General features: G+C 42.1%; 1 protein-coding gene across 2 annotated transcripts in view; it reads left to right on the top strand.

Annotated features, from left to right (window-relative positions):
• The first annotated feature begins 12,210 nt into the window (after positions 1-12,210).
• CUL3 (cullin 3) overlaps positions 12,211-26,497 on the top strand; it is a 114,785-nt gene continuing 100,498 nt past the window's right edge. Inside the window, exon 1 of one of the 2 annotated variants that reach the window (XM_025404352.1) lies at positions 12,211-12,800. In XM_025404352.1, the coding sequence (XP_025260137.1) occupies positions 12,735-12,800 (66 nt within the window). In that variant the 5' untranslated portion in view covers positions 12,211-12,734. The remainder of the gene's footprint in view (positions 12,801-26,497) is intronic. The other variant, XM_025404356.1, reaches the window with a different exon arrangement.

The raw sequence follows: 26,497 nt of genomic DNA, 5'->3' as shown, positions 1-26,497 counted from the left end.
AATTGTACCTTAGATATTTCCTTACTTTAGGAAATCAGCCCAAGTGCGGTTGCTCATGCCTGTAATCCCAACACTTTGGGAGACCAAGGCGGGCAGATCACCTGAGGTCAGGAGTTCAAGACCAGCCTGGCCAACATGATGAAACCCCATCTCTACTAAAAATACAAAAATTAGCTGGGTGTGGTGGTGTACACCTGTGATCCCAGCTACTCGTGGGGCTAAGGCAGGAGAATCAGTTCAACGTGGGAGGTGGAGGTTGCAGTGAGCCAAGATTGTACCATTTGCACTCCATCCTGGGTGACACAGCAAGACTCCGTCTCAAGAAAAAAAAAAAAAGGCCGGGTGTGGTGGCTCATGCCTGTAGTCCCAGCACTTTGGGAGGCCTAGGTGGGCAGATCATGACGTCAGGAGATTGAGACCATCCTGGCTAACACGTTGAAACCCTGTCTCTAGTAAAAATACAAAAAAGTAGCCAGGCGTGGTGGCACACACCTGTAGTCCCAGCTACTTGGGAGGCTGAGGCAGGAGAATCACTTGAACCTGGGAGGCAGAGGTTGCAATGAGCTGATATCGCGCCACTGCACTCCAGCCTGGGTGACACAGCACGACTCTGTCTCAATTAAAAGAAAAAAAGGAGGTTAGTAAATGTTTCCCAAAAAAGAAGCAATTAATTACAAATAAATCTGACCTGAAATACGAACTTCTATTCCCAAAGGGAAGTTTCCTTGTTATGCCAGCTGTTCACATCTTAGGGAGACACATGCACTTTTGCTACCAAATAGTAAAGACAGGGTCAAGCGCTTGAGGGGTTCCACAATGACTGAATGCAAAACATTTTTGCATCAGTCAAGTATAAACATTTCTGCACTAAACATCCCAATACCAAATTCTCACATACCCCCTCACTCTTCTTAGGAGGGTCCAAAATGAACCCAAGATCACACTTTATTCTTTGGAGATGTCTTGATTAATTTGTAATGTAATGTGCCAGTTTCTTACCAACAAGCAGGAAATGAAGAACTGAATCCTAGCCTCCTTCTCAGGAGGCAGATTACGAGAAGAAGAGCTCCCAGAAGGCCACATGGGCCCCTCTCCTGAGAGTCTTATATTTGTGGTTTCTTACCCATATATTGGCTCAAGTAGGACACATACTTGAATCTGTCACATTATTTTTCACGTGTTTTATATAGATGTGTCTGTCTTACTAGAAAGTTTGGCAAAATGATAAGGCAGTTTCTTTTTCTTTTCTTGAGATAGGGTCTCACTCTATAGTCCAGGCTGATGTGCAGTGTTGCTATCACAGCTCACTGGAGCTCGACCTCCTGGGCTCAGGTGATCCTCCCACCTTAGCTTCCTGAATAGCTGGGACTATAAGCACACACCACATCTGGCTAACTTGAAAAAAAAAAATTTTCTGTAGGCTGGGTGCAGTGGCTCACACCTGTAATCTAAGCACTTTGGGAGGTCGAGGCTGGAGGATCACCCGAGGTCAGGAGTTTGAGATCAGCGGGCCAACATGGTGAAACCCTGTCTCTACTAAAAATACCCTGACTCTACTTGGGAGGCTGAGGCGAGAGAATGGCTTGAACCTGGGAGGTGGAGGTTGTAGTGATCCAAGATGGCGCCACTTTACTCCAGCCTGGGTGACAGAGCAAGACTCCATCTAAAAAAATATATAACAATTTTTTTTTTTGTAGAGATGAGGCTTCATCATGTAGCCCAGGCTGGTCTCATAGTTATCTATTGAGTCTACCTGAGCATGAAGCTAATTTGGTTTCTGTGATTTTGTGTATTTGGTTTGCTTTATTTTTGGAGGAGAGCGCTTTAGAGGGTAAAGGGCTGCTTGCTCCCCAAGTTGCATTGTGTGGGCAACCACCTTGTTCTCATTTGCCTGTGGCTAGTTTAGTCTATAAATCACATAAAAGCTGGTAACAGGGAATAAGGTTTCTCCAAGAGCTTCTGAAAGAGCAGCCCATAACCCCTGACAGGAGAGTGCAGGTGTTTGCAGAAATGTGCATGCCCATGGTAACTTCTGCAACAGGCCTCACCTTTCCGTGGGGACCTGGCTATGAGGTACTTTTCTTTGCTCTCATCATCCGAGAACTGTTGTGGATGAGAACTATTCTTTCAGTGCAGTTTGAAGCCTGAGATCATGCACATTCATTAGCCAAACACTATTTTATACACACACAGACACACACACACACTTCCTCGACATTTCCCTTCCTACTCATTAATCTCCATGTAAATCTCTTCAGAAAGAGATAAACAAACATGCTCTGTACTAATAAGCGGTAGTGGTTGACTCCCAAGATCTATTCCACCTCTATGACTAGTATTAACTATGCCCGTACCCCTTGGCACTGAATGGATTAAAACAGGAATGTAACCTAGTCTTGGCTGATGAGCCATGGGAGAGAGTCTCCTGCCTCTGGGAACAGTTTCCCACCTCATAGTACAGACCCACAAGAAGGAGGCAGTCTCTCTTCTTCCTCTGGTCTGGACTTTGTTGTATCTGGGATACCTATAATGACTGCAGCCACCTTGCCACCAGGCAAGTAGGAGGCCAGGGCCAAGAAAACTGTCACAACGTTGGGCTGGAGCCCTGCGATGTAGCATGCCTGGAATCCATTCTGCCTCTGGACTTCGGCTATATGACATATTTGATTATGCTAGCTGGAGTTAGGTTTTCTGTTACTTGCGGTGGAAAGCAATTTAGCTGATTCAGATGCTATTTAGTTGCTATAACAGAATACCTGAGAGTGAGCAATTTATAAAGAAACAAGGTTTATTTAGCTCACAGTTCTGTAGGCTGGAAAGTACAGAAAGCATGGTGCTAGCATCTGCTTGGCCTATGATGAGGGCCATGAGCTAGGTCAAAACATGATGAGGATCAAAGGGGAAGTGAACATGTGTACAGAGAGATCAAAGAGGAGGAGGAACCTCACTTTATAACAACCTCCTTTCAGAGGATTTTTTTTTTTTTTGAGACGATGTCTCACTCTGTCACCCAAGCTGGAGTGCAGCAGCACGATCATGGCTCACTGCAGCCTTGACTTCTCAGACTCAGGTGATTCTCCCATCTCAGCCTCTCAAGTAGCTGAGACTACAAGCACACATCACCATACCCAGGTAATTGTGTGTGTGTGTGTATGTGTGTGTGTGTGTGTGTATTTTTAGCAGAGGTGGGTATTCGCCATGTTGCCCGGGCTGGTCTTGAACTCCTGAGCTCAAGAGATCCGTCCGCCTTGGTCTCTCAAATTGCTGGGATTACAGGCTTGAGTCACTGCACTTAGCCAGGGGAATCTATTCCTGGAGCACTAGTCCAGTCTTGTGAGAGTGAGAACTCACTACAGCAAGAATGGCACCAAGTCATTCATGGGGATCCGCCCCCATGATTCAAACACCTCCTAAGAGGCCCCACCTCCAACACCGCCACATTGGGGATCACATTTCAACATGACTTTTTTTTTTTTTTTTTTGAGACGGAGTCTCGCTCTGTCGCCCAGGCTGGAGTGCAGTGGCCGGATCTCAGCTCACTGCAAGCTCCGCCTCCCGGGTTCACACCATTCTCCTGCCTCAGCCTCCCGAGTAGCTGGGACTACAGGCGCCCGCCACCTCGCCCGGCTAGTTTTTTGTATTTTTTTAGTAGAGACGGGGTTTCACCGTGTCAGCCAGGATGGTCTCGATCTCCTGACCTCGTGATCCCCCCGTCTCGGCCTCCCAAAGTGCTGGGATTACAGGCTTGAGCCACCGCGCCCGGCCTCAACATGACTTTTGATGGAAACAAAAAAACCATATCCAGGATGGTCTCGATCTCCTGACCTCGTGATCCGCCCGTCTCGGCCTCCCAAAGTGCTGGGATTACAGGCCCATCCTGGCTAACACGGTGAAACCCCGTCTCTACTAAAAAATACAAAAAACTAGCCGGGCGAAGTGGCGGGCGCCTGTGGTCTCAGCTACTCGGGAGGCTGAGGCAGGAGAATGGCGTGAACCCGGGAGGCGGAGCTTGCAGTGAGCTGAGATCCGGCCACCGCACTCCAGCCTGGGCGACAGAGCCAGACTCAGTCTCAAAAAAAAAAAAAAAAAAAAAAAAAAAAAAAAAAACCCATATCCAAACCACAGCAGATGCACTATAATTTTCACGGGCAAACTTAATTGTTAGCAGTCATCTAATGTCATGTATTTCTCCAATTACTCATCTACTCTATTGCTTTGAGTAATTATAATTACTAATATGCTTTGAGTTCAAAGGTATTAGTTGTTGATATAGAGGAGAGTCTGCTGACTTGTTTTAAAAAGCAGTATTTCGCCGGGCGCGGTGGCTCACGCCTGTAATCCCAGCACTTTGGGAGGCCGAGGCCGGTGGATCACAGGGTCAGGAGATCAAGACCATCCTGGCTAACACAGTGAAATCCTGTCTCTACTAAAAATACAAAAACAAAATTAGCTGGGCATGGTGGTGGGCACCTGTAGTCCCAGCTACCCAGGAGGCTGAGTCAGGAGAATGGCATGAACCTGGGAGGCGCGGCTTGCAGTAAGCCGAGATCACGCCTGTGCACTCCAGCCTGGGCAACAGAGTGAGACTGTCTCAAAAAATAAAAAAATAAAAAATAATAATAACATAAAAAGCAATATTGCTTGTATTCAACTAATTTGTAATCCTTCTCTATCCCTCCCACAATTGCTCATTAGCGTGTAGCACTGGTTAGTGTAACATTGGGGGTAGCCATGAAAATTCATCAAAAACCAATGGGCCAGGCGCGGTGGCTCACGCCTGTAATCCCAGCACTTTGGGAGGCCGAGGTGGGTGGATCACGAGGTCACGAGATCGAGACCATCCTGGCTAACACTGTGAAACCTCATCTCTACTAAAAACACAAAAAATTAGCCGGGTGTGGTGGTGGGCACCTGTGGTCCCAGCTACTCCGGAGGCTGAGGCAGGAGAATGGCGTAAACCCAGGAGGCGGAGCTTGCAGTGAGCTGAGATCGTGCCACTGCACTGCAGCCTGGGCGACAGAGCGAGATTCCGTCTCAAAAAAAAACCCTTCTTTCCTAAAAATACAAAAAATTTGCTGGGCATAGTGGCCCACGCCTGTAGTCCCAACTATTCAGGAGGCTGAGGCATAAGAATTGCTTGGATCCAGAAGGTGGAGGTTACAGTGAGCTGAGATCGCACCACTGCACTCCAGCTTGGGAGACAGGGCAAGACTCTCTCCACAAAAAAAAAAAAAAAAAAAAAAAAGGCAGAAACTAGTAAACATGCATATATCACTTACCAAACCTAGACTGAAAAAACAAAGACGAGATTAGAAATTAATCATAAAATAACTTCTAATATTCTTTGAGTTCAAAGTATGTGTGGGGTGTTGTGTTAAATACTTTATCTACATTATTTGATTTAATTCTCAAACTAGTCTTATGAGGTTGGTACTATTATCAGCCTAATTTTACTAACGAGAATAAATGGGGCTCACTTCACACACTGCAGAATTTGGATTAGAACCCAGATAGTCTGACTCCAGGACTGGCACTTTTAACCATGGTGCTCTATTTAGTTTCACACTTTAAAGTATGAGTTAACATGGCAATGCACAGAGCCACTGCTAATCTACGTGGTGGCTTTGTGCAAATCAGAAAAAAACAAAAGGCCCTGCCCACCTCCAGAGCAAATGCAGCTCCACAGCTTCAAAGCTTAGAGTAGAGGTGGCGTCTCTGACCAAGCAAACAGGTGCTACGTCCTCCAGGTGATAACGGCCCTTGCAGGGCACAGGCCTTGGAAACACAGGCCTAGTCTCCATTTGCCTCCTCAGCTAGACACCTCCCTACAGTGTACAGACTCTGTAACTCTATGAGGAGCTTTACCATAATTTATATTAATGTATGTTTTTTACTGTTACCACTCTAAGGGTTTGTTTACAAGCTCTCCACACGAACAGCCCTTGTTAGCCTCTCCAGATCTAATGTCCGCCTTTCTCCACCCTGGACAGTTGTACCCTTGTGACTTTTATGGATTCCATCAATGGCTCCCTTGAGCTCTGGCTTCCAGTTAGGTTCATACAACGGGAGGCACCAGTCAGAAATTCCACGGAAGGAGGAAAGTGAGGCGGGTATTTTGTCTGTGGGCAGCCTTCTCACTGTGCCAGAAAGCATCAGTAGCTTTGGTTCCCCGCTAACGCCTCAGTTTGTCAGGCAGCTCTCTCCCACAGTAACAGCAAGAATCTCTGGTGGGCCACTTCTCCCCTTTTGCCCTTCAAGTCTGGAAGCGGTGCAAGGTCCCCCGCTGTTGCTAGTCCTAAGATGCTTCATCATCCCTTGATCAAGCTCTATCTCTACCCATACTCTATGAAAGTCCCGTAGTTAAACTTCCCAATTTCCCTGTTGGAGTGAGCCATCTGTTTCCTGCCAGGACGTTGAGTGACACATGGGGGAAACAAACTTTCACTATTTTAAGCAAAAATGGAATTTGGGGAAGGCACGTTTGGAGTCACAGAAACTAGGGGAGGTAGGAGGACCAGGGTTGGAGATGAAGCAGGAACCGGAGGACAGCTGGAAAGTCGAGGAGCAGGAATTGCAACTAAAGTGATTCTGTGGCAAGAGCCCAGGTCACCCACTGCCACTGCTTGAGTGCCCACCAACCATCCTGTGTCCTTCAGTTACCTACTCAACAGTCAGAGCTTCTAGGAGAGAGTCTGATTGCCTGTGTCTCCCTATACCTCCACTCCCAGGCCGAACTGGGCAGAGGACAGGAAAGATCAGGCCCCTCTGACTACCGTGGTAGGAAGTGGAAGCCACTATCCACCAAGACCACACCCAGTGGGTGATTCCTTTAAAACAAGAGACCAGGGTACTAATAGAAAATACCTCCTCCCCTCCCCAAGAAAGGACAAACATCACTATACTAATTAACAGAAGAATATGAAACCGCCTTTACAACAAGCATCTAAAGTAGTTTTTTTCCTCAAAAAAACCCAAAGATTCATGTAGAGATAGCCACTTCTCAATGAGAATTTCAGTAACAGAGAAGTTCCATACCATTTTCAACCAATGTCTCAAAAATGAAAATTCTTTAAAAGGTTTTTAACTAGGTTTGATGTCAAGTTGCTGGTTTTATCCTAATAAGGTGTCCACTTGTCACACCATTGCAGAATTGCCCATTAAAGGGATTCTTTTGCCCAATATCCAGCCATGAAAAAATGAGAGGACTCAGAGACCAATAACTTAAAAATCAATTTACTCTAGGAATTCATGTCATCTATTTCAGGCTAGAAATAGGTCCCAACAATTTTTTTTTTTTTTTTGAGATGGGGTTTTGCTCTTAGGGTCCAGGTTGGAGTGCAGTGGCATGATCTTGGCTCACTGCAACCTCCACCTCCCAAGTTTCAAGTAATTCTCCCGCCTCAGCCTCCAAAGTAGCTGGGATTACAGGTGCCCCCACCACACCTGGCTAATTTTTTTTTTTTTTGTATTTTTAGTAGAGACGGGGTTTCACCACATTGGCCAGGCTGGTCTTGAACTCCTGACCTCAGGTGATCCTCCCACCTCAGCCTCCCAAAGTACTGGGATTACAGGCATGAGCCACCATGCCTGGCCTGGCCCCAACAATTTTTATATCTTTTAGTCTCTTAAAGGTTCTTTTCTTTATGAGGGCTCCTTCTCTCAGATTCTGATTTCTACCAGCTCTAGATATAAGAGTTAAGAATATAGTTTTTTTAGGAACTGAAGACAAATAGCTTATTAAAGAGGTTTAAAGATAATGCCACTGCTGGGCACGGTGGCTCACATCTGTAATCCCAGCACTTTGGGAGGCCGAGGTGGGTGGATCACGAGGTCAGGAGTTCGAGATTAGCCTGGCCAGCATGGTGAAACCCCATCTCTACTAAAAATACAAAAAATTAGCCAGGCATGGTGGCGCACACCTGTAGTCCCAGCTACTCAGGAGGCTGAGGCAGGAGAATTGCTTGAACCCAGCAGGCAGAGGTTGCAGTGAGCTGAGGTCCCACCACTGCACTCAAGCCTGGGCAACAGAGCAAGACTCCATTTCAAAAAAAAAGATAATGCTATTCTATTACATTTGTCCACTGTAGTATTTATAATTCATACAATTACTAAATCTAACATAAAATTTAGACCATTACTTTTATAGCTCTTTTGGCACAATGTTTATCTCAACTCCAAAATTAACTTACTTCACCAAGACAGAGCTGATGAGTTACAAACTTCAACGTATACTTTACTTGTCATGAATGAAAGCAATACATACTCATAACTGTCCCCTAGAGGTTTCTTGATACATTTACTGTTACAATGGTATCAATAAGAAGAAATTATTTTTCTTTGAAATAAGATTACATAGATGCCATGCCTATATTTTTAAATTGAGAATCTATATTATGTTAAATTGGTTTGGTTGGTTGTGTAGATATTTTTATTTACAAAATGTTAATTTATTGGGTACATGTGGAACAAACAGACTGTCCAAGCCAACCAGAACATTTACAGAGCTGCCAGGGAGATGATTTTCTTTTGTATGACCATTTGATGAAAACCTGAGATGGATTTTTATGATATAATCAGACATTTAACATTTTTTAGTTTAAGATGTAACTTGTCTCATATGCTTATGTGTCTCATATGCTTCTTGTCTCAATGATATAAGAAAAATTTTAAGGACACAGCAGAAAAGTTGCATGGAGAAGGCCTACAATTTTCACATATTTAAGCATTTGTGGTTATGTTCTCAATGGGGTATTCACTGACAATATGTCATCTTATAATGCACATGTACATGCTACTACCCTAAATATATACAACTCCACATCTAATGGCCTATAATACTTATTAGTTGCCTAGTAGAGACAAGAAAGTAGAAGATCTAGCCCTTCCATTCCAGGAGCTGATAATATCTATACATCTTTGCCTTCCAACTTGAAAAACATTTTCTTTCTCTTAACGTAGTCTTGGTCTACTCAAAACCATTGAACGGGTCTTTCAAATGGAAATGGTAGGCTTCGAGCTATTTTAATAACCAATATCTGTACAATAAAATCAGCAGATCTGAAACCCTGATTAAAGTGACTTGGTATCCTGAATACCTAGAAACTGATGGTCGAGAAGAGGCTATTACTTCCTTTTGCCAGCTCCTCACACCTTATATTGCTCTTTTACAGACTGGGATGTAGAAAAGGGGCTGGCCCACCCAAATGCCTGATCTCTCTGAATGCACGTGCTCCATATGCATAAATGGAAAGAATAAATCGAAATGAGGCCACTGTTTTCCTGTGTCAGGACACTGTCAGCATGAGTAGGAATATCAATCGCCAGGCATGCAAGATCTAGTGAGTTCCTATTCCAGTGCTGCTTTCTCTGCTAGATCAGGTGGCAGTTTGCAGAAAAGCAACATCCTGAAAGTTTATTTGCTATATGCAAGTCAGGGAATATGACTGGGCACAGAAAAATGGTCTACTGCTGCTTCAGAAAGTATTTCATAGACATTTTGAGGATGTTGCTTCCATAGGAAAGAAAATATCTGATTTCTGGACTGAAGTATATACAAAGTTGGGGCCAAATCCAACGTGGGTCTGTGGTTTACAAACTGTGAGATGTGAAAAAGGATGTGATGACAGGTCCCATCTGTCTCATTCACCCTAGTTCCTGACATACAGTAGCCATTCAATAATAATTATTGAATAAATGAATAACTGAACAAATAAATGAGCAGATTTCTTAATGACAAATTCATTTTGAAGCATTTTTCTGATCCTTGGTGGTTAAAAGCCTAAGGGAAGCCATAATTCACAGTGATTCTTTTAGATGCAGCTAAATTTTGGTTAAGCAACACCAATATATGAAAATCTGGGTTCACAAAATAAATACATTAGAGTTACTATACTTACTATATGCTTTACAATTAAGTTGAAATATACCTTAATGTAGTGGGTTTCTAAATGCTGGCCCATGAGGTCTCCTTAGGTTCACAGTGAAATAAGAAAAATTAGTGTGACATATTGTTCATCATGAGGCTGTTCAATTCAAGGAACCGTCCTTTATTCAAAAATGAATCTTCCCCCATTTCTGAGGTTAAAATACTTTTTAATAAATGATGGGCATAATCTATGCTAGTTGTTCCTTTTTAATACTCTTGCCAATATAAAGTTGCCAAACCTATATTGACTCCCTTGCTTATCAGAAAATATTTTATTAGTCTGAGAGATCCAAATGTCGGCGACTGGCTTAGTTTCAAAATATGACTCATTTTATAAAAGCATACAAGTGCTTTTGTTGTTGTTGTTTTTTGGAAACTTATCTATTGAATAAAGGAAGTAGTATAACCTTGGCTTTAATGCCCATGTTAATGACAGCCAACAGGTGGTAAGTTGCTGCTCCATGCCTAGCTCTCAGGGCTTTTCAAAACGTATTCATCCATTTAAATTTCACAGTAGCCCAAGGAGGAAGTATTGTTATTGTCTCCGTTTCACAGATGAGGAATTCTAGGGATTGTCAACTCCATGCCCCGAAGGATGCACAACACAGCTAGCAAAGTGGCAGAATTGAGATTCAAACAATGGCTCCAAGAACATATATTCTTTTTTAAAATGTATTTTTTTGGTTTCTTTTTTTGATTCCTCAGAGATCCCTACTCTGAACATATATTCTTACATTACAAAGAAACTGGGTCATATGAGAGTACAACCAAGAGAAAAACATTGTTTGTTATTATATTATAATGTTATGGAAATGGAGGTTCAATTAGCGTAGAGATTATAAACTCCTCTTCAAGACTGACATTATCTTACACTGAAGTCAGAGCCTCTCCCAATCTTAATCAACTCAATTCTTGATAACCTATTTTTAGCTTCAGTATTTGCAGATATTGTCTTAAGCAACATTGTTGCTTAAGCTCCTGTTTTAATTAGCCAATTCCAAAAAACTCCCACAAGAAAAAAACCAAGAAAATACGGTATTTGCAATGGGGTGTTTCAACCAAGAAGGGGCTTTAAGCGCAACACTCAAAAGCCTAGACATCAGGATTAAGTTAATTTAGGGCAAATTCAACCTTATAGTCAACAAATAAGTGTATTTCACTTTATATTGTTTGTTATGTAAAAGTATTAAAATACCAGCTTCTAAATGTAGCTATCCATCCCCCAAACAGATGCTTCTTTAAAATAGGAAGAACACAAACTTTAGTAGAAACTCACATATTCCCTTGCAGAGTCAGAAACCCAAACATAACAGCAATTGGGCAAGTAGGTAAATGAGGAAGTACAATTCATAATAAATGGACAGCAAAACCGATGAGTCAAATTAGACATTTTGACTATAAAGCGACCAAACGCCTCTCCCCAAAAACCAAAAGCCACAACCTTTTCAAATATACAGCAACTGAATCAGACGGTAATTTTGGCTTTAAAAATCTACAATACTCTTGGTAATGCTAGAAATGATTTATCTGGTAGGTTAAAGTTAGGTATCTATCATTCCACTTAACATCATTTACCAAATGCTGCATTTCATTAATGGAGCTGTCAGTTTATTCTGATAGTAATGAAAAACAGGTTTTAACATGAATAAGCCCTGGGTCCACCAGAAAATAACAGTGAATCAAGAGGTCCTGAGGTTTATGCAGTTTAAGGTAACTCTGTAGATTAAATTTCCACCCTCCAGTCCTGAGAGCTGTGGTGTACACCCTCAGTCCGAATACCTTGTTGAGCATACAGGACAGTCATTTCCGACACTGCAGGTAACTCCTGCACAGACTCTTCATTCAAGTTGCTGGCTTCTGCTCAAGTACCCATCCCTAGCCCACATGCCCTAGAAAAACATAGGAACCAGTTCGGGACGTAGTTATCCATCCAGCACCCTACGCTCCTCCCCAAGACTATCCTCCTGCCATCCCAGCTCAGTGGGGCCCAGCCCACTACAATCCAGCTCCCGCTCTCCGAACTTCCCCCGCCCACTCTCCCCACGTGACCAGGACCCGCCCAACCGCCGCCTCGAGTTCCACCAATCAGCAACCACCTCCGCCCAGAATCCGGGACCTGGCGCTCCTCTTTCAAAAAGGCAGCTTAATCCTCCCGCCCTCAGCCACGCCCCCTTTCCGCTTCCCCGCCCCGCCGGTCCCTCCCACTTCCCTCAATTCCCTGTTCCCCTCCTCCCCTCCGGTGGCGCCCTCCCGCTCCCGGGCTTCGCCCCGCCCCACCAGGGGCAGCGCGCTCGCTCTCTTCTCGCGAGATCTGAGCTTCCCCGCCGCGGCCGCCGGGCTCCCCCTCCCGTCCTCCCACCTCCCTCCCCCGGCATCTCTCACTCTCCGGCTCTCCTCCCTCCCTCCTCCCCCCTCCACCCTCTGGGCCGGATCTCGTCTCGCTCAGGCGGAGGAGGAGAAGGAGGAGGAGGAGGACGACGTTCGGCCTGCGCAGTGAGATGTTTGTCCGTCGCCGCCGCCGCCGCCATCGCGGAGGAGCGCGATAAAGGGAGCAGAGCCGGGCGTGAGGGGGACCCTGCGGAGCCACCGCGCCAGCGCAGCCCCCCAGCCGCGTCGGAGCAGCCGGAGCCCGAGCCGCCGCCGCCGCCCCCGCCGCCGCCGCGGCTGCCCAGGGGCCGGCCAGCTCCCCAGCCCTGCCCGGGGGCCGCGCCGCCCCCAGCGTCGCCCCTCGCCTGCCTGCCCGCCTTAAATGTGACACCGGCGTCGCGGAGCGCGACCTGAAGCCGCCGCCGGGGAGGGGACGAGCACCATGTCGAATCTGAGCAAAGGCACGGGCAGCCGGAAGGACACCAAGATGCGGATCCGGGCCTTTCCGGTGAGTCTCTCCTCGGCGTCCGGGACCCCGGGGCCGGGGGCCGGGGGCCGGGCCGAGAGCCGCACGCGAGGCCCGGGCTGAAGTCCCCCAACAGGCCGCAGGCCGGGCCTCCCCTCCCCCACGCTCGCCGGCCGCGGGGCGCGAGCCTTCCCGGCAACCGGGCGGCGCGGGGCCCCGGCGCGGCCGCCCTCCCGGGCCGTTCCCCGTGCCGGGAGTCCGGGCCTGGCGCCGCGCCCCCGTCCGGGAGTTGCTTCTTCAGCCGCTCCACGGGCGTCGGCTGCGGCCGGGGCCCCTCGGCCGCCCCACGCCTCCCCACGTTGCCGGGGTTGTAGGCCCAGGCTCCGGCGCTGTTAGCAGCGGCGAAGTCTTCCCTGTGTGGGGCGTGTGTGGAACTTTTCACGTGGGGTTTCGTTACACTTTCAAAAATTACCCAGTCTAGCTTGTAAGGTGATGAAGGGGCTGCCCTCTCACTCTGCCCCCCTCCCCAGGCAGGGCTGTGCCATCAACCTGCCCCCGAAGCAGTGACAGTGGTTCCACGGAATGCTCAGTGGTCATAAACTAGTAACATTGGGTGTATTTATAGCGTCTTTCATCTTACAAGCCTCCTAAGCACTTTACAAACTGTTGTGCAGGATTGCCTCGCCACTCGGAGGAAGGCCGGGTGGGAGGAAGCAACAGAGAGCAAACCGGACAATTGGTTCTCCATTTCTCAGCCTTGGGAGCCCGAAGAATGAGTGTAGTCGCCTTGCAGAGTTGCTTTCTTTCATCACTTTCAGTGACAGCAAACGTGTTCTGTTCAGAAACCTTTTCTTTTTTGGCATTACGTTGTGTCGTAGCCTTGTGGTGTTTAGCATATAGGGTATAACTTTGGGTGTCATATCTGGTTCGTCCACCCTATGGCAAGCAATTAAAATGTATTGTTGTTAACAAACTGGACATACTTGCCTATGTCGCTACAATAAAAGGCGTACGTCAAGACAGACGAACTAGCAATCGGACAGAAGATTTTAAAAAACAAAATTAGAGAAAGATCTTGGTCTTCCCTTCTTAGATTCATAAATAGTTCGTATGATGTGCAGGCGAAAGAGGGAGGTTTGTTGTCACTTTTTAAAGAGTGCTTTTCCTGAAGTGCAGTTGCCTGAGAAAAGACTTATATTAATATGATTGCCCCAGTTGAGTCAAGTAATTTAGTCTCAGAGAACATGAGGACCTCTCTGAATTCCTAAAATTTAAAAGGATACAGCTCATGCAGAATTCTGAAATTGCAAGAACATAAATACTAAAATCAGTGTGCGAAAACCTCTGCTTTGTGTAAATAGGTACGGTGTATTTAGGAGAATTAAGTGTTTTGATAATAATTAAAGAGTTTTGGAATGTTTCGAACTTTTTTCTAAGTAAACATGAGAAATGTTGACAAGCGAGTACTAACGAAGCTTACTAGTCTGTTTTCCCTTATGATTGGGCACAGAGCTGGGTTATGAATTTGTGATTAATATTAATTTTCCTGCTAAATTCTGATCACTTTAGAGTTTAGAATTACTTAGAATTTTATGAAGTTAATAGTTTTATACGACAGATTTTCTTTTTCTTTTCTTTTCTTTTTTTTTTTTTTTTTTTTGGAGACAGTTTCGCTCTTGTTGCCCAGGCTGGAGTGCAATGGCGCGATCTCAGCTCCCAGCAACCTCCGCCTCCTGGGTTAAAGCGGTTCTCCTGCCTCAGCCTCTGAGTAGCTGGGATTACAGGCATGCGCCACTACACCTGGCTAATTTCGTATTTTTAGTAGAGACGAGGTTTCTCCCTATTGGTCAGGCTGGTCTCGAACTCCCGACCTCAGGTGATCCACCCACCTCGGCCTCCCAAAGTGCTGGGATTACAGGCGTGAGCCACCGCGCCCGGCCTATACAACAGATTTTCTAGGAGTGTTTGCGGCCTTACGCTACTCAATTCTTGAAGTCTTACGTTCTGAATAAGATTTTTTGCTAAAATGTGGAGGAACTCAAATTTGACATCAACTCACTCAAGTGAATGGCGTTCTGATTGACCAGCTGTATGTTCATCTATGTGTAATCAAACTCTGACCACTTCAGGTTTCCCTGCTCTTGCCTGTTTTGCCATCATTTAATTTGTTCAGTAAATATTGAATATTATGTGCCAGGCACTGTTCTGGGCGTCTGTCAGGATAGCTAGAAAGACCGAGATCCCTGCCTTCTGGAGCTAATATTGTTGGGAAGAAGAGGTGGGAGAGAATTTCATTATTCCTTTAGCTGACTAGTATAATAACGTTGTGTGATACGTTACCACATAATACTGGAACTTAATTTTTTTTTAGCTTCGTTATGATTATGAGCTAATTTGGACCCATTCTGTCTATGACTTTTGCAGGTTTTTCTGAAAACCTTACAGAAGTAAGTGACTAGTTTTGATATTCAGTAGTTAATAGCTGCTGATTTCTAAAAGAATTTTTCATTACTGTTTAATAAGTATTAATAACATTCATAAGTAGTTCCCATTGAAAAGAACTATTATAGTTTATGATCCTTTGTTACAAATATATATATATCTCAGTGGTAGGGTATTTCATAGTTTTATCTTGTTAACCGTGTGCTTATGGACCTTCAGAATTCCTGTCTTCCAGATTAGCAGTCTTGTGCATAACTACAGACTGCATGAGTTGCTGGTCAAAAGTAGTTAATGCATAGTATGCCATAAGGAAAAAATATGGCTGGGTGCAGTGGCTCACGCCTGTGATCCCAGCACTTTGGGAGGCGGAGACAGGTGGATCACCTGAGGTCAGGAGCTTGAGACCAGCCTGGCTGACATGATGAAATCCCATCTCTACTTAAAATACAAAAAAATCATGGGGTGTGGTGGTGGATGCCTAGTAATCCCAGCTACTTGGGAGGCTGAGGCTGGAAAATCGCTTGAACCTGTGAGGCCGAGGTTGCAGTGAGCTGAGATCGCGCCATTGCGCTCCAGCCTGGGCAACAAAAGCAAAACTGTCTCAAAAAAAAATTGTTTATGGTTATACATATGTACATCCTTAATTGTTTATGGATCCACATATGTACGTATTTTAAAATAACTGTATTTTACATCTGTTGTTTGGATATATAGTTACTATAATTTAAGGGAAACTATAGTTTCACCAAAAGTCCTAAGCACTCGGCTGGAGAAGGTGGTTCACACCTTCACACCTGTAATCCTAGCACTTTGGGAGAGGCAAACCGGGTAGATCACCTGAGGTTAAGAGTTGGAGACCAGCCTTGCCAACATGCAAACCCCTGTCTCTACTAAAAATACAAAAATTTACCAGGTGTGGTGATCACACACCTATAATTCCAGCTACTCGGGAGCAAAGGCACGAGAATCATTTGAACCTGGGAGGCAGAGCTTGCAGTGAGCCAAGATCATGCCATTGTACTCCAGCCTGGACAACAGAGTAAGACTCTGTCTCATAAAAAAAAAAAAAAAGAAAAATTGTGTTTAAGGTGGACAACATGATGTGTTGATAACGTATACATTCTGACATGCTTACTACCATCAAGCTTAACACAAAATCACCTCTTTTTATTTTTATTTTTTTTTTGAGGTGGAGACTCGCTCTGTAGGCCAGGCTGAAGTGCAGTGGCACGATTTCGGCTCACTGCAACCTCTGCCTCCTGGGTTCGAGCGATTCTTCTGCCTCAGCCTCCCGAGTAGCTGGGATTACAAGCATGCACCACCACGCCTGGCTAGTTTTTGTATTTTTAGTAGAGACAGAGTTTCACCATTTTGATCAGGCTGGTCTTGAACTCCTGACCTCCTGATCCTCCCGCCTTGGCCTCTCAAAGTACTGGGATTACAGGTGTGAGCTACTGCGCCTGGCCAATAGTTCTGGTTTTTTTGTCTGCGTGATGAGAACAATTAAGATCTACTTCCTTAGCAAATTTAAAGTATATAATACAGTGTTATTAACTATTCTTACCGTGCTGCACATTTGATGTCCACAATTTATTCATCTTACAACTTGTACCCTTTGATCAAAATCCACCCCCCCATTTATTTCATTCCCCAGCGTGGGCCACAGAGCAAGACTCTGTCTTAAAAAAAATAAAAATAAAAAGTCTCAAGCACTCTTCTCAGGTTGTTTTACAAAATTAACTCGTAGAAAAGTGTAGAATTATGTTTTGAGATTGTTTTGTTTTCATTGCAAAATAGAGTGGTAATTGAACTTACTGGATATTTTATAGATGCTACTCCAGATAAATTTCCATCAATAATGTCAGATTCTTTTTAGTGTTTTGAGTGCATTTGTTTTTTCTTTTTTGAGACAGAGTCTTGCTCTGTCGTCCAGGCTAGAGTGCAGTGGCATGATCTTGGCTCACTGCAGCCTCCACCTCCTGGGTTCAACCGATTCTTGTGTCTCAGCCTCCCGAGTAGCTGGGACTACAGGTTTGTGCCACCACATCTGGCTAATTTTTATATTTTAAGTAGTGATGAGGTTTCGCCATGTTGGCCAGGCTGGTCTTGAACTCCTGATCTCAGGTGATCCGCCCACCTCTCTTTCCCAAAGTGCTGGGATTATAGGTGTGGGCCACCGCATGCAGCCTTAGTGCATATTTTAAGTATCATTGTCTGTAGAAGTTATAATACACAGTTTAATGCACAATTTGCATTTTTAAGTAGACCTTTTCCTAGAAATTCTTTTTGTAAGATGGAAGACAATAAGGAAGTTTCTGTTTTTGTAACCTGTTGACAAAGCAAAAGTTTATTCCAGTTTATAAGCTTTCGTGCATTGCACAAAGTATATCATTTCACATCTTTTTGATAATGTTTAAACTTTTATTTGTATGCGAAGAAACAACAAGGACCATATAACTTTTTAAAGAAAGGAGGCAGTAATTGTGAAACTCCTGGAAATAATGTGGGTCTGGATCAAATAATCTGCCCCAGGGAGTCTCTTTCTTACTCCTGAGCTTTGTTCCACCATGTAGGATTAGTTGCTGTCAGGTAAATCTTTTATTATCTTTATCTTTGAAAAGTGATTTCTTACCATTTTTACTGTATGGGGTTTTGTCCATATGGGTTTGAGGAGCTTGATTAGAATTGGAGGGGTTACATTTGAATGAAAATGCTGTCCTGTCCTCTGTCAAACAGTAATGAAGCCTTTCTTGGCCTAGCCTTCAGAGTTTGGGAAACCTGTTATGAAGGTGAGTGTCTCCAGAATGTAATCAGGCTCTTAAGATCTCTACCTTGGGGTCCTGGAAGTAGCTTCAGTTAGTTTATAAAAAGCTTGCTAACTCACCATGAGAAAGAGTGTTATGATGAAATGCCCACTCCCTAATGCTAGATGAACTCCACCTGTGTAGCATGGACAGCAACTGTTTGGAAGTGATTGTTGGCTGGAACATACAGAGACTCACATTAGTGAAACAGTTTTATGTTCATTTGTGATATACTTAACGGGAAAGAGTCTAAGGGCAGATGGGTACAGTTAATCTTTTTTTGTTTTTTTTTTCTTCGAGCTACAGAAATGTTTGCTAGATTTGAGGGAACAGCTTCTATCTTCATAGTAGGTTTCTCTTTCTTAGGGAAGGTAGTTGTTGCATAGTACTACCTGGACTGGTACATAGAGGAAAGCTGGATGGTAGTCTTGCAGATCACACAGAGCAGAGAATTAATTATAAATTTGTTTTTCATTTTTCATGTTATGAAACAAGGTGAAACAGATTCATTAAAGTGTTACACTCAAACTGATACTGTTTATAGTTTTGGGACAGCCAGTATTGTCATAGCTGTTAGTACCCCTCTGACTTTAGAAGTTAGAAAAATAAAAGCATACAGTTGTTATTAACAAAGTATTTATTTTGCCTTGTTTTTCTAGATAGCAATTCAGAGGAACCTGGAAAATTATTAGTTCCAATAGTGAATTAGAAACTATTTAAGTAATATGAAATATAATGTAAAAATTTGGCTTTTTAAGTAATACGTAAGTCACAAACTTGATTCAGACAAATTAGAGACTGCTTCATTTGTTTGTACATCATTCATTAAATGAAGTTAAGGGATGAAAGCATTTGTCCAGTTCGGGAAGATTATATGATTAAGGCTAGAAAAAGTGGTATGCCTTTTCGTTATATTGTACATTGGGAGACTTCAGCGGTAATTTTTTGTTATTTTCATTCCAGAGTACATGGATGCTCTTAAGTAGTTTTGTTAGGTTTATATAAAAGTTACTGGACAATTTGTAGTTTTAAATAATGCAACTTTTTTAAAAAGTAGTTCTTGCTGGCCCATTGTAAGGTCAACAAAATGTAAAGGTATTACTAGTAAGAACAAATCACTGAGTTAACACATGGATTACAGTTAGTTATTAGTCTATCAGTGTTTTGTGAAAACTATTCAACCATAGTCTGTTAAAGCAATGAATTTATTTTAGTAACTTTTCTAATTATAACAATGACGTATATTCCTGGTAGAAAAATTGATAATTATCTAAATGTATAAATAGGGAAATAAAAAAAAATCACCTGTAATCCTAGCACTTGGAAACAACATTAACATTTTCATGTGTTTTTGGAATTTTAATTTCATACTCTTGGCTGAACACACAGTAAAATTAAAATAATCATTGTATATGCTGCTGTTAAAAATTTGCTGTAATTTTTGAAAACATAGGTTTTCATGACTATCATACTTTACTTCAGTTTGCTTAACTGTTTCCCTATTGCCAAATATTTGGTTGATTCCAGGGAGTCCATATTTTTTCTATTAAAGAAGATTGCAACTGTGACTATTTAGACACATAAATATTTGAGCCCGTCTCTGATTATGGAATTATTGAGCTGAACATAACTGAAATATATTACCTAATTGACCTCCATAAAGGTAATAATAATAGCTAACACTTTCAAAATGTTTATCATGTACTCTGCATGTCTAAACTTACTCATTTGAGCAACTCTATAGAATACTACTATTGTCTGTTCTACAGATGAGGCTTTGCAAGGCTAAATAATTTGCTTAAGATATTCTTCCAAGTGGCAGAACTAGGATTCTGACCCAAGCAATCTGGCTCTGAAGTGAGCACTCTTAAGAATTAATTGTATTTCCCAAGGTTGTATCAGTTTAACTTCTGTGTAGCAGTGTCTTACCCAACATAATGTATGTTTAATTTTATAGGTGAAAAAATAGTACTTTAATGCTTTAATTTGCATTTCTTTGACTACTTAGGAGAACAAAACTGTGAATAGAGAATTTTCATGTACTTTTGCACTGGAGAATTCAGCATATGAATATAGGGATGTGACTAAAAAGTAAAGAGACTGAAAGCATAGTAGTTAAGAGTGTGGGCTTGAATACCAGCTCCACGTCTTTCTAGCTGCATCACCTTTTTTTTTTTTTTTTTTTTTTTTTTTGAGACAGTCTCGCTCTGTCACCCAGGCTGGAGTGCAGTGGCGCGATCTCAGCTCACTGCAACCTCCGCCTCCCAGTTTCATGCCATTCTCCTGCCTCAGCCTCCCGAGTAACTGTGACTACAGGTACCTGCCACCACGCCTGGCTAATTATTTGTATTTTTAGTAGTGACGGGGTTTCACCGTGTTCGCCAGGATGGTCTTGATCTCCTGAGCTCGTGATCTATCTGCCTCTGCCTCCCACTGTGCTGGGATTACAGGCCTGAGCCACCGCGCTGGCCTCTAGCTGCATAACTTTTAACAAGTTAACTTAACTTCTTGTAGTTTCAGTTTTCCTCTATGTAAAACGAGACTGCTAATAAGACCCACCTTACAGGTTTGTTGTGTGATAAATAAAGCTTTAAAATAGAACTTAGCACATAGTTAACTATTGTTATACCAATATTTAGCCATGATTAGGCCAATATTAAAAATTGGATGTTATTTTTGCAAGCAGTTACATTGAATGCCATACACTTATTTGAGCGGTCCTGTCATATTATTGTACAACTTCTAGAACTTAAGTTTTGAAAAGCCTGCAGAGCCAGTTTGTGAATTGTGCTAAGAAAGCATTCTCAAAGGATATGGGTTTAGTACCACTGGGACACTTAAAGAATCCTGTTGGCTCTTGAGGGGTGGCTTCAAAAACAGAAGTTACTATATGATTCACACATAATCCTTGGAATAAGTGTGTAACCTCTCGTAACTTTATTGAAGGAGTAAATACTCATTTGGTTTGCATGTTCTATAATATGTACGTTAAATGTTCATCTAAAAACACATCTAGTTTTTCTTTTTTCCTTCCTTTCCTCCCTTTCTCCTCCTTCTCCTCCCCTTCCCCCCCTTTTTCCCCCCACTCCTGAACTAGGTTGTGGTCCCTGTCCAAATCTTATACTAGACACCCTTTTGTACCCACACAGCATTTAGCGTAGTGTGGGTGGTTAGTGAATGATTGATTAAATGAGAAACTAGTCCTCTAAGCTAAACCATAGTAATTGATAAATTCGGTAAGTCAGTACAAATGATGCTCTGAAATGTTTGAAGTTTTCTAGCTCTAAGTGAAGTCTTAAGATGTAGTAGTGTGTCATTAAAGATCTTGTGGCACTTTCTGTATGTAGCGGGGTAGTCAGCCTAGTCTCCTGGAAAAATGAGTTGAAATTATCAGTGACCCTGAATCGAGAGTCAGAAGGCTTAGTCTGTGGTCCAGTCTTTCTGTTTACTAGCTGTGCTCTACATTTCACTTCCTCCACCATGACTCCCCTTCTCATCTCATCCCTTTCTGTCACACTGTTAAATTGTACACTCTGGTCCCCTATTTCTCTTGCAGATTAATTTCCCTGTATCTTCAGCCTATTCCTAAAATTCTCTTGATTTCTTTCCACCTGAAACATGGCTTTGCCCTGAGGATGCAGGTTTATCTTTTTGAATTGAGGTTTTTATTTTTCTTACAGTCCTTGAATCATTGGGCCCAGATGTGGTTTATTGCCATGTTCATCATCTTTTTTGGCTTGAGAATTACCCTGCTGCTCTCTCCCTATGACCATCTGACTTCCTGAACTCATGCTTCCTCAGTCATTGAGGAGTTTAATACCTTCCTCACAGATACTATGTTAATACATTCCTCACAGATATGTCTGGCCTCTATCTTAATTTTGTTCATTGCCTGTGGAAGTCATTTATTTATTCAATTTAAAATACATTTATTGTGTGTTGCTGCTATGGGTCAGGTACTGGATCTACAGTGGCAGTCAGTCAGGCTTGTATTGCAGGGATCTTCACGCTGTCTTAGAGCTTGTCATCCTACTGCTTTAAAAATCTTCCAGCTCCAATATTACATTCTATCCTAGCTCTTCTGTTTGTTAGATGTAGGACTTTGAGCAAATCACTTAGTGTCTGTCTGTTCCCTCTTTTGTAAAAAGGAAAAAATGATGATACCTACCTTATAAAATTGTTTTAAAGATGGAGTTAATACATATAAAGCTCTTTAGAATAGTACTTGGCACATACTAAGCATTATAAATAAATTCAAACTGTTATTATTTAATTATTCTATCTTGTTGCTTCCTTCCTTCTCACATTAATGTGCCCTTTGATCTCGGGAAGACCCTTTCATTCTCCCAAGCCATGGTGCTTTCACTTCCACCTATGTTACCAGTTGCCTCTTTCTTACTACCTCCCCAGAACAAGGCCAGAAATAGCAGCAGAAAGTATCTTGGCTCCTTCCACCTATTTGCTCCCACTGAACTTATTTTCTAGCTGCTCCTGGAGAAAATTGCAAGACAGTGGTCTCTAATTTAGCTGGACTCTCATTGCCTCTGAGCAGTTTCTTTTGTGTCCCAGGTCAACTTCCTCTCCACTTTCTTGCCTGAGCTATTCCAGACTTTAATCATTGTCCCTAAGCTCTCTATTGAGAATTCTCTTACTGCTCTTGAAGAAACCTAACTACTACATCACTGTGAAAAGGAATGTAATTAGGTGAAAGTTCAAAGTTCTTTCAGCATTCTTCCCTTTCAATTATATTATTTAATCTGCATCCTTATTCATTCTCGACTCCTTCCCTCTGGTCTCAGTGAAGGAAGATGTCTTTTCCCTGTCTTCTGCATTATAGTAACTACCTCCTTTCACAGCCAAGATTCTTGAGAGAGGAGTCTGTGTTTCCTTTTTTAGAGCATAATTTTCTTGAGGCCTCAGTCTTTTTTATGACTTTGATCAGTACGGCAGTATGCACCCAGCATATAGTACACAATGTTGAATAAAGAAACTAACAGACTCTTTAAGTTTGTTTCCTCCTCTTTAAGATGAGAACTACAGCGGTCTTTCACAAATTGTTGAGGATTAAATGAAATCATATCAGAAAATGCTTTCTAATAGTGGTATCACTAAGACATTTAAAAGAATTTCCCAATGATAAAATCAAAATTTTCAACTATAATTCTGTTTCATGTAGGGCAGTTATTTTCAAACGTTTACAGGGAGCCTGGAGGGTGTCTAGGACCCAGGAGGCCTAGGAAGTGTTAAGTAGAGATCTTCCAGATCTCCCTCTGTGGTCCTTAAGAGCAGCTCCTGTGTTACCATTTGTATGTGGGGTTCTGTAAAAGATTTCATTTTAAGAAATTCTGTTAACCATTGCTTCAAAATCACTAGTTATTAATGAATCTTTTTTAAAGATGAGGAGAATACTATTTGCTCAACTTGATAACAGTTAATAGGAAATTGAGAACTGATCCTATGGTTGCCTTAACTCCTAATCCAAGTCTGTTGCTACTAGACAGCATTCTGTTTTTTTAAATTCGGTTTTAAAGTTGAAAGTGTAACTAAGCAAAACTTCCTAATTTGACCTCCATTTAGTACTTGTAATCATTGAGAAAGGAATGGACCCAGATTTACTCTTTAAATGAGAAATGTTACTGCTGAGCAGATGAATAAAACGACTTCAAAGGGGAATTTTTACCTACTTTAAGAAAATACAAGATTTCTTAGCGATACTTTTTTATAAAAGCAAGCCATCACCGCTAAGAGGAATTCTTTGACATATGTGTTTTTAAGTCATTCTTACCTAGAACAGCTCTTAACTGAGAAACTCTTAGCCTCTTCTGTTTGCCCTGTCCTCTCCAAAGTGATGGTGAAAAATTCCTTTTTCTTTTTCATCTCCAATTCCTTTCCATTTCCGCTAGAGGTTGTCTTATAAGATTAGTGACAACTTGTTGGATGTCTGACTTGTGGTAGGCTGTTTTATATACTTTGAACTAATTATCTGAAATCCCCAAAACAATTTTAAGTATGATGTTGTTACTCTTGTTTTAAATCTATTTGGGTCTCGGGGAGGACTAGTAAAATATTTATGATATTACATATACAGCTGGAGAAGGGCAGAGTTGGGATTCAAATTCCAGGTATGTCTGACTGAAAAGTTCGTGTTGTTTTCATTATACAGAAAATTAATTCTAAGGTTACGTTTTTAATTATTAGCCAGGGGCAGATCTGGGGACCCTGAAGCTTATACAGTGCACTACTCTCTTTACAAAAAGAATCTAACTTTAGGTTCCAGGTGTTGGAAGGAGACTTTGTAAGCTTCCTTTGTAAGCTTAAGTAATGGCTTTAAGTAAATGGACCATTTATAAAAGGAAAAACTTTGGAAATGTGCATTGTTCAGTAACATTTGAATATATAACTTGTTTACGGGGACCGTAGTGTGTATTGACTTGAATAAAACAGTCAAAAGCATAACCTGTAAGAAAGGCTTATTATTATTAGTTGACCTATTTATGAGTTAACACTTTGCTACTCTAAATTGTAAGGCTGACTACACACATTAAAAAAAATCGGTTAATAGAAATCTAAGTGTATACTTAGCAAAAAGTGATTCCTTGAAGTTAATATGTTTAAAATACTTTGATTTTTAATTTTTTGTCTCTAAGAATATACTAAAGTGATAGATTAAACAGTAAAATGTATTGGAAATACAAGGATTAAATTCCCTAGTAATAATTTGCTACTTTTGGTGTATGCAAATGAGACATGAAAGCAATATGCTTTTTTGATGAATGCTATCACTAGCCAAATAAAATAATTTGCGTGCTCTTATTATTTTTAAGCACTAAAAGTGACTCCTGTAATTTTTTTGTGGTGCTATAACAAAATCCTGCAGACTGAGTAATTTATAAAGAACAGAAATGTGTTTTCTCACACTTGTGGAGGCTGGGAAGTTCAAGATCAAGGTGCTGCAGTTTCTGCTGTCTGGTGAGAGCTGCTGTCTGCTTCCAACACGACGTGTTGATGCAGTTTCCTCTCGGAATCCTTTGGTGGGGAGGAATCCTGTATCTGCACATGGCAGAGGCAGAAGGGCAAAAAAGTAAACTCTGTCAGCCTCTTTTATAAGGCCACCTAATCCCATTCACAAGGGTTCTACCCTTATAAGTTAATCACCTCCTGAAGACCCTACCTTTTTTTTTTTTTCTGACTCTCACCCAGGCTGGATTGCAGTGGCTTGATCTTGGCTCACTGTAGCCACACCCTCCAGGGCTTAATGGATTCTTTCACCTCAGCCTCCTGGGTAGCTGGGACAACAGGTGCAGGTCAGCAGCTATTTTTTTTCTTTTTCTTTTTGTAGAGACAGGGTTTCACTATGTTGCCCAGGCTGGTCTGAAACTACTGGGCTCAAACGATTGCACGCACTTTGGCTTCCAAAAGTGCTAGGATTACAGGCGTGAGCTATTGCACCTGAATTACCGTACCTTTTAATACTGCTAAATTGATGATTAAATTTCAGCATGAATTTTGGAGGAGACACAGACATTCAAACCGTGGCAGAGACTTTTGAGAGAATCTGTTCTTTCTTGCACAGATGAGGAACAGAGGTCTAGAGAAAGTGGTTTACCAAGGGATACACTCCTGACTTGAATTTATGGAAGAACCATGACCAGAAGCTTGATTTCTGGTTAAAAGCTCTTTCTCTTTAGCAGACTGAAACAAACATGTAGCCATAGTAACTCAGTGTTAAACACTGGCCTATTTAATTATAAAATGGTTTCTCAGTATTGAGCACTCTGATGATTTGAGTTGACATGGTACTCTGGAGGGACACTCAGCTTAGGACCCTTGGACTCCTTCATTGCGCTGTGTGATCTTGGATAAGCTCCTTAGCCTCAGTTTCTTCGTTGTAAAATGAGGAGGTTTTAACTTGGGGTTACCTTAGGCTCATTTGAGCTCCAAAAATTTCAGTAAAAGACAGTTACGTGTTTGTACATAAATCTAGGCACCAACTACTAGTGTTTTCCTGTGGCCTTTGAAATGTTTTGTGTGATGTTGCAAGAATTACCTACTTTTTTAGTCTTAGATTTTTCTTTAAAGTACGAATGGTGTATTTCAGTGATGATGGTTAAGTTCCAATGTGAAGCAGTGGGAAAGTTAGCTGTGTTCTTGTGTGCATTTTTTTGGTGAGTTGACAGTTGCAGGAAAGTTTTAAACAGGCTTATAGCAGATTTTTGTAACAAAATTTATGTCATAGATCTTTTGCTGTCGTATCTTATTTGATTACAGTTAGAGTCATTCAAAGACAGCAAACTATGGCAGTTCAGTATTTTGTATGTTTTTTTCCTTTCCCTTTGGGTTATGTGTAATTGATTTAGGTACAGTCAATTTGTCATTGTCTTACAGTTTATAGAGTTTTTATACATTATCATAGAAGAATGTGTAAAGAGTAATTTTATATACATGTGACCCATGTATAAATAGTAGTGTTAAATAGTATAAATAGTAGTGTTT

Source organism: Theropithecus gelada, chromosome 12 (genome assembly GCF_003255815.1).
Source record: "Theropithecus gelada isolate Dixy chromosome 12, Tgel_1.0, whole genome shotgun sequence".
Classification (NCBI taxonomy): Eukaryota; Metazoa; Chordata; class Mammalia; order Primates; family Cercopithecidae; genus Theropithecus; species Theropithecus gelada.
The sequence above is the reverse complement of the archived record's forward strand: the minus strand, read 5'-3'. Positions and strand labels throughout refer to the sequence as shown.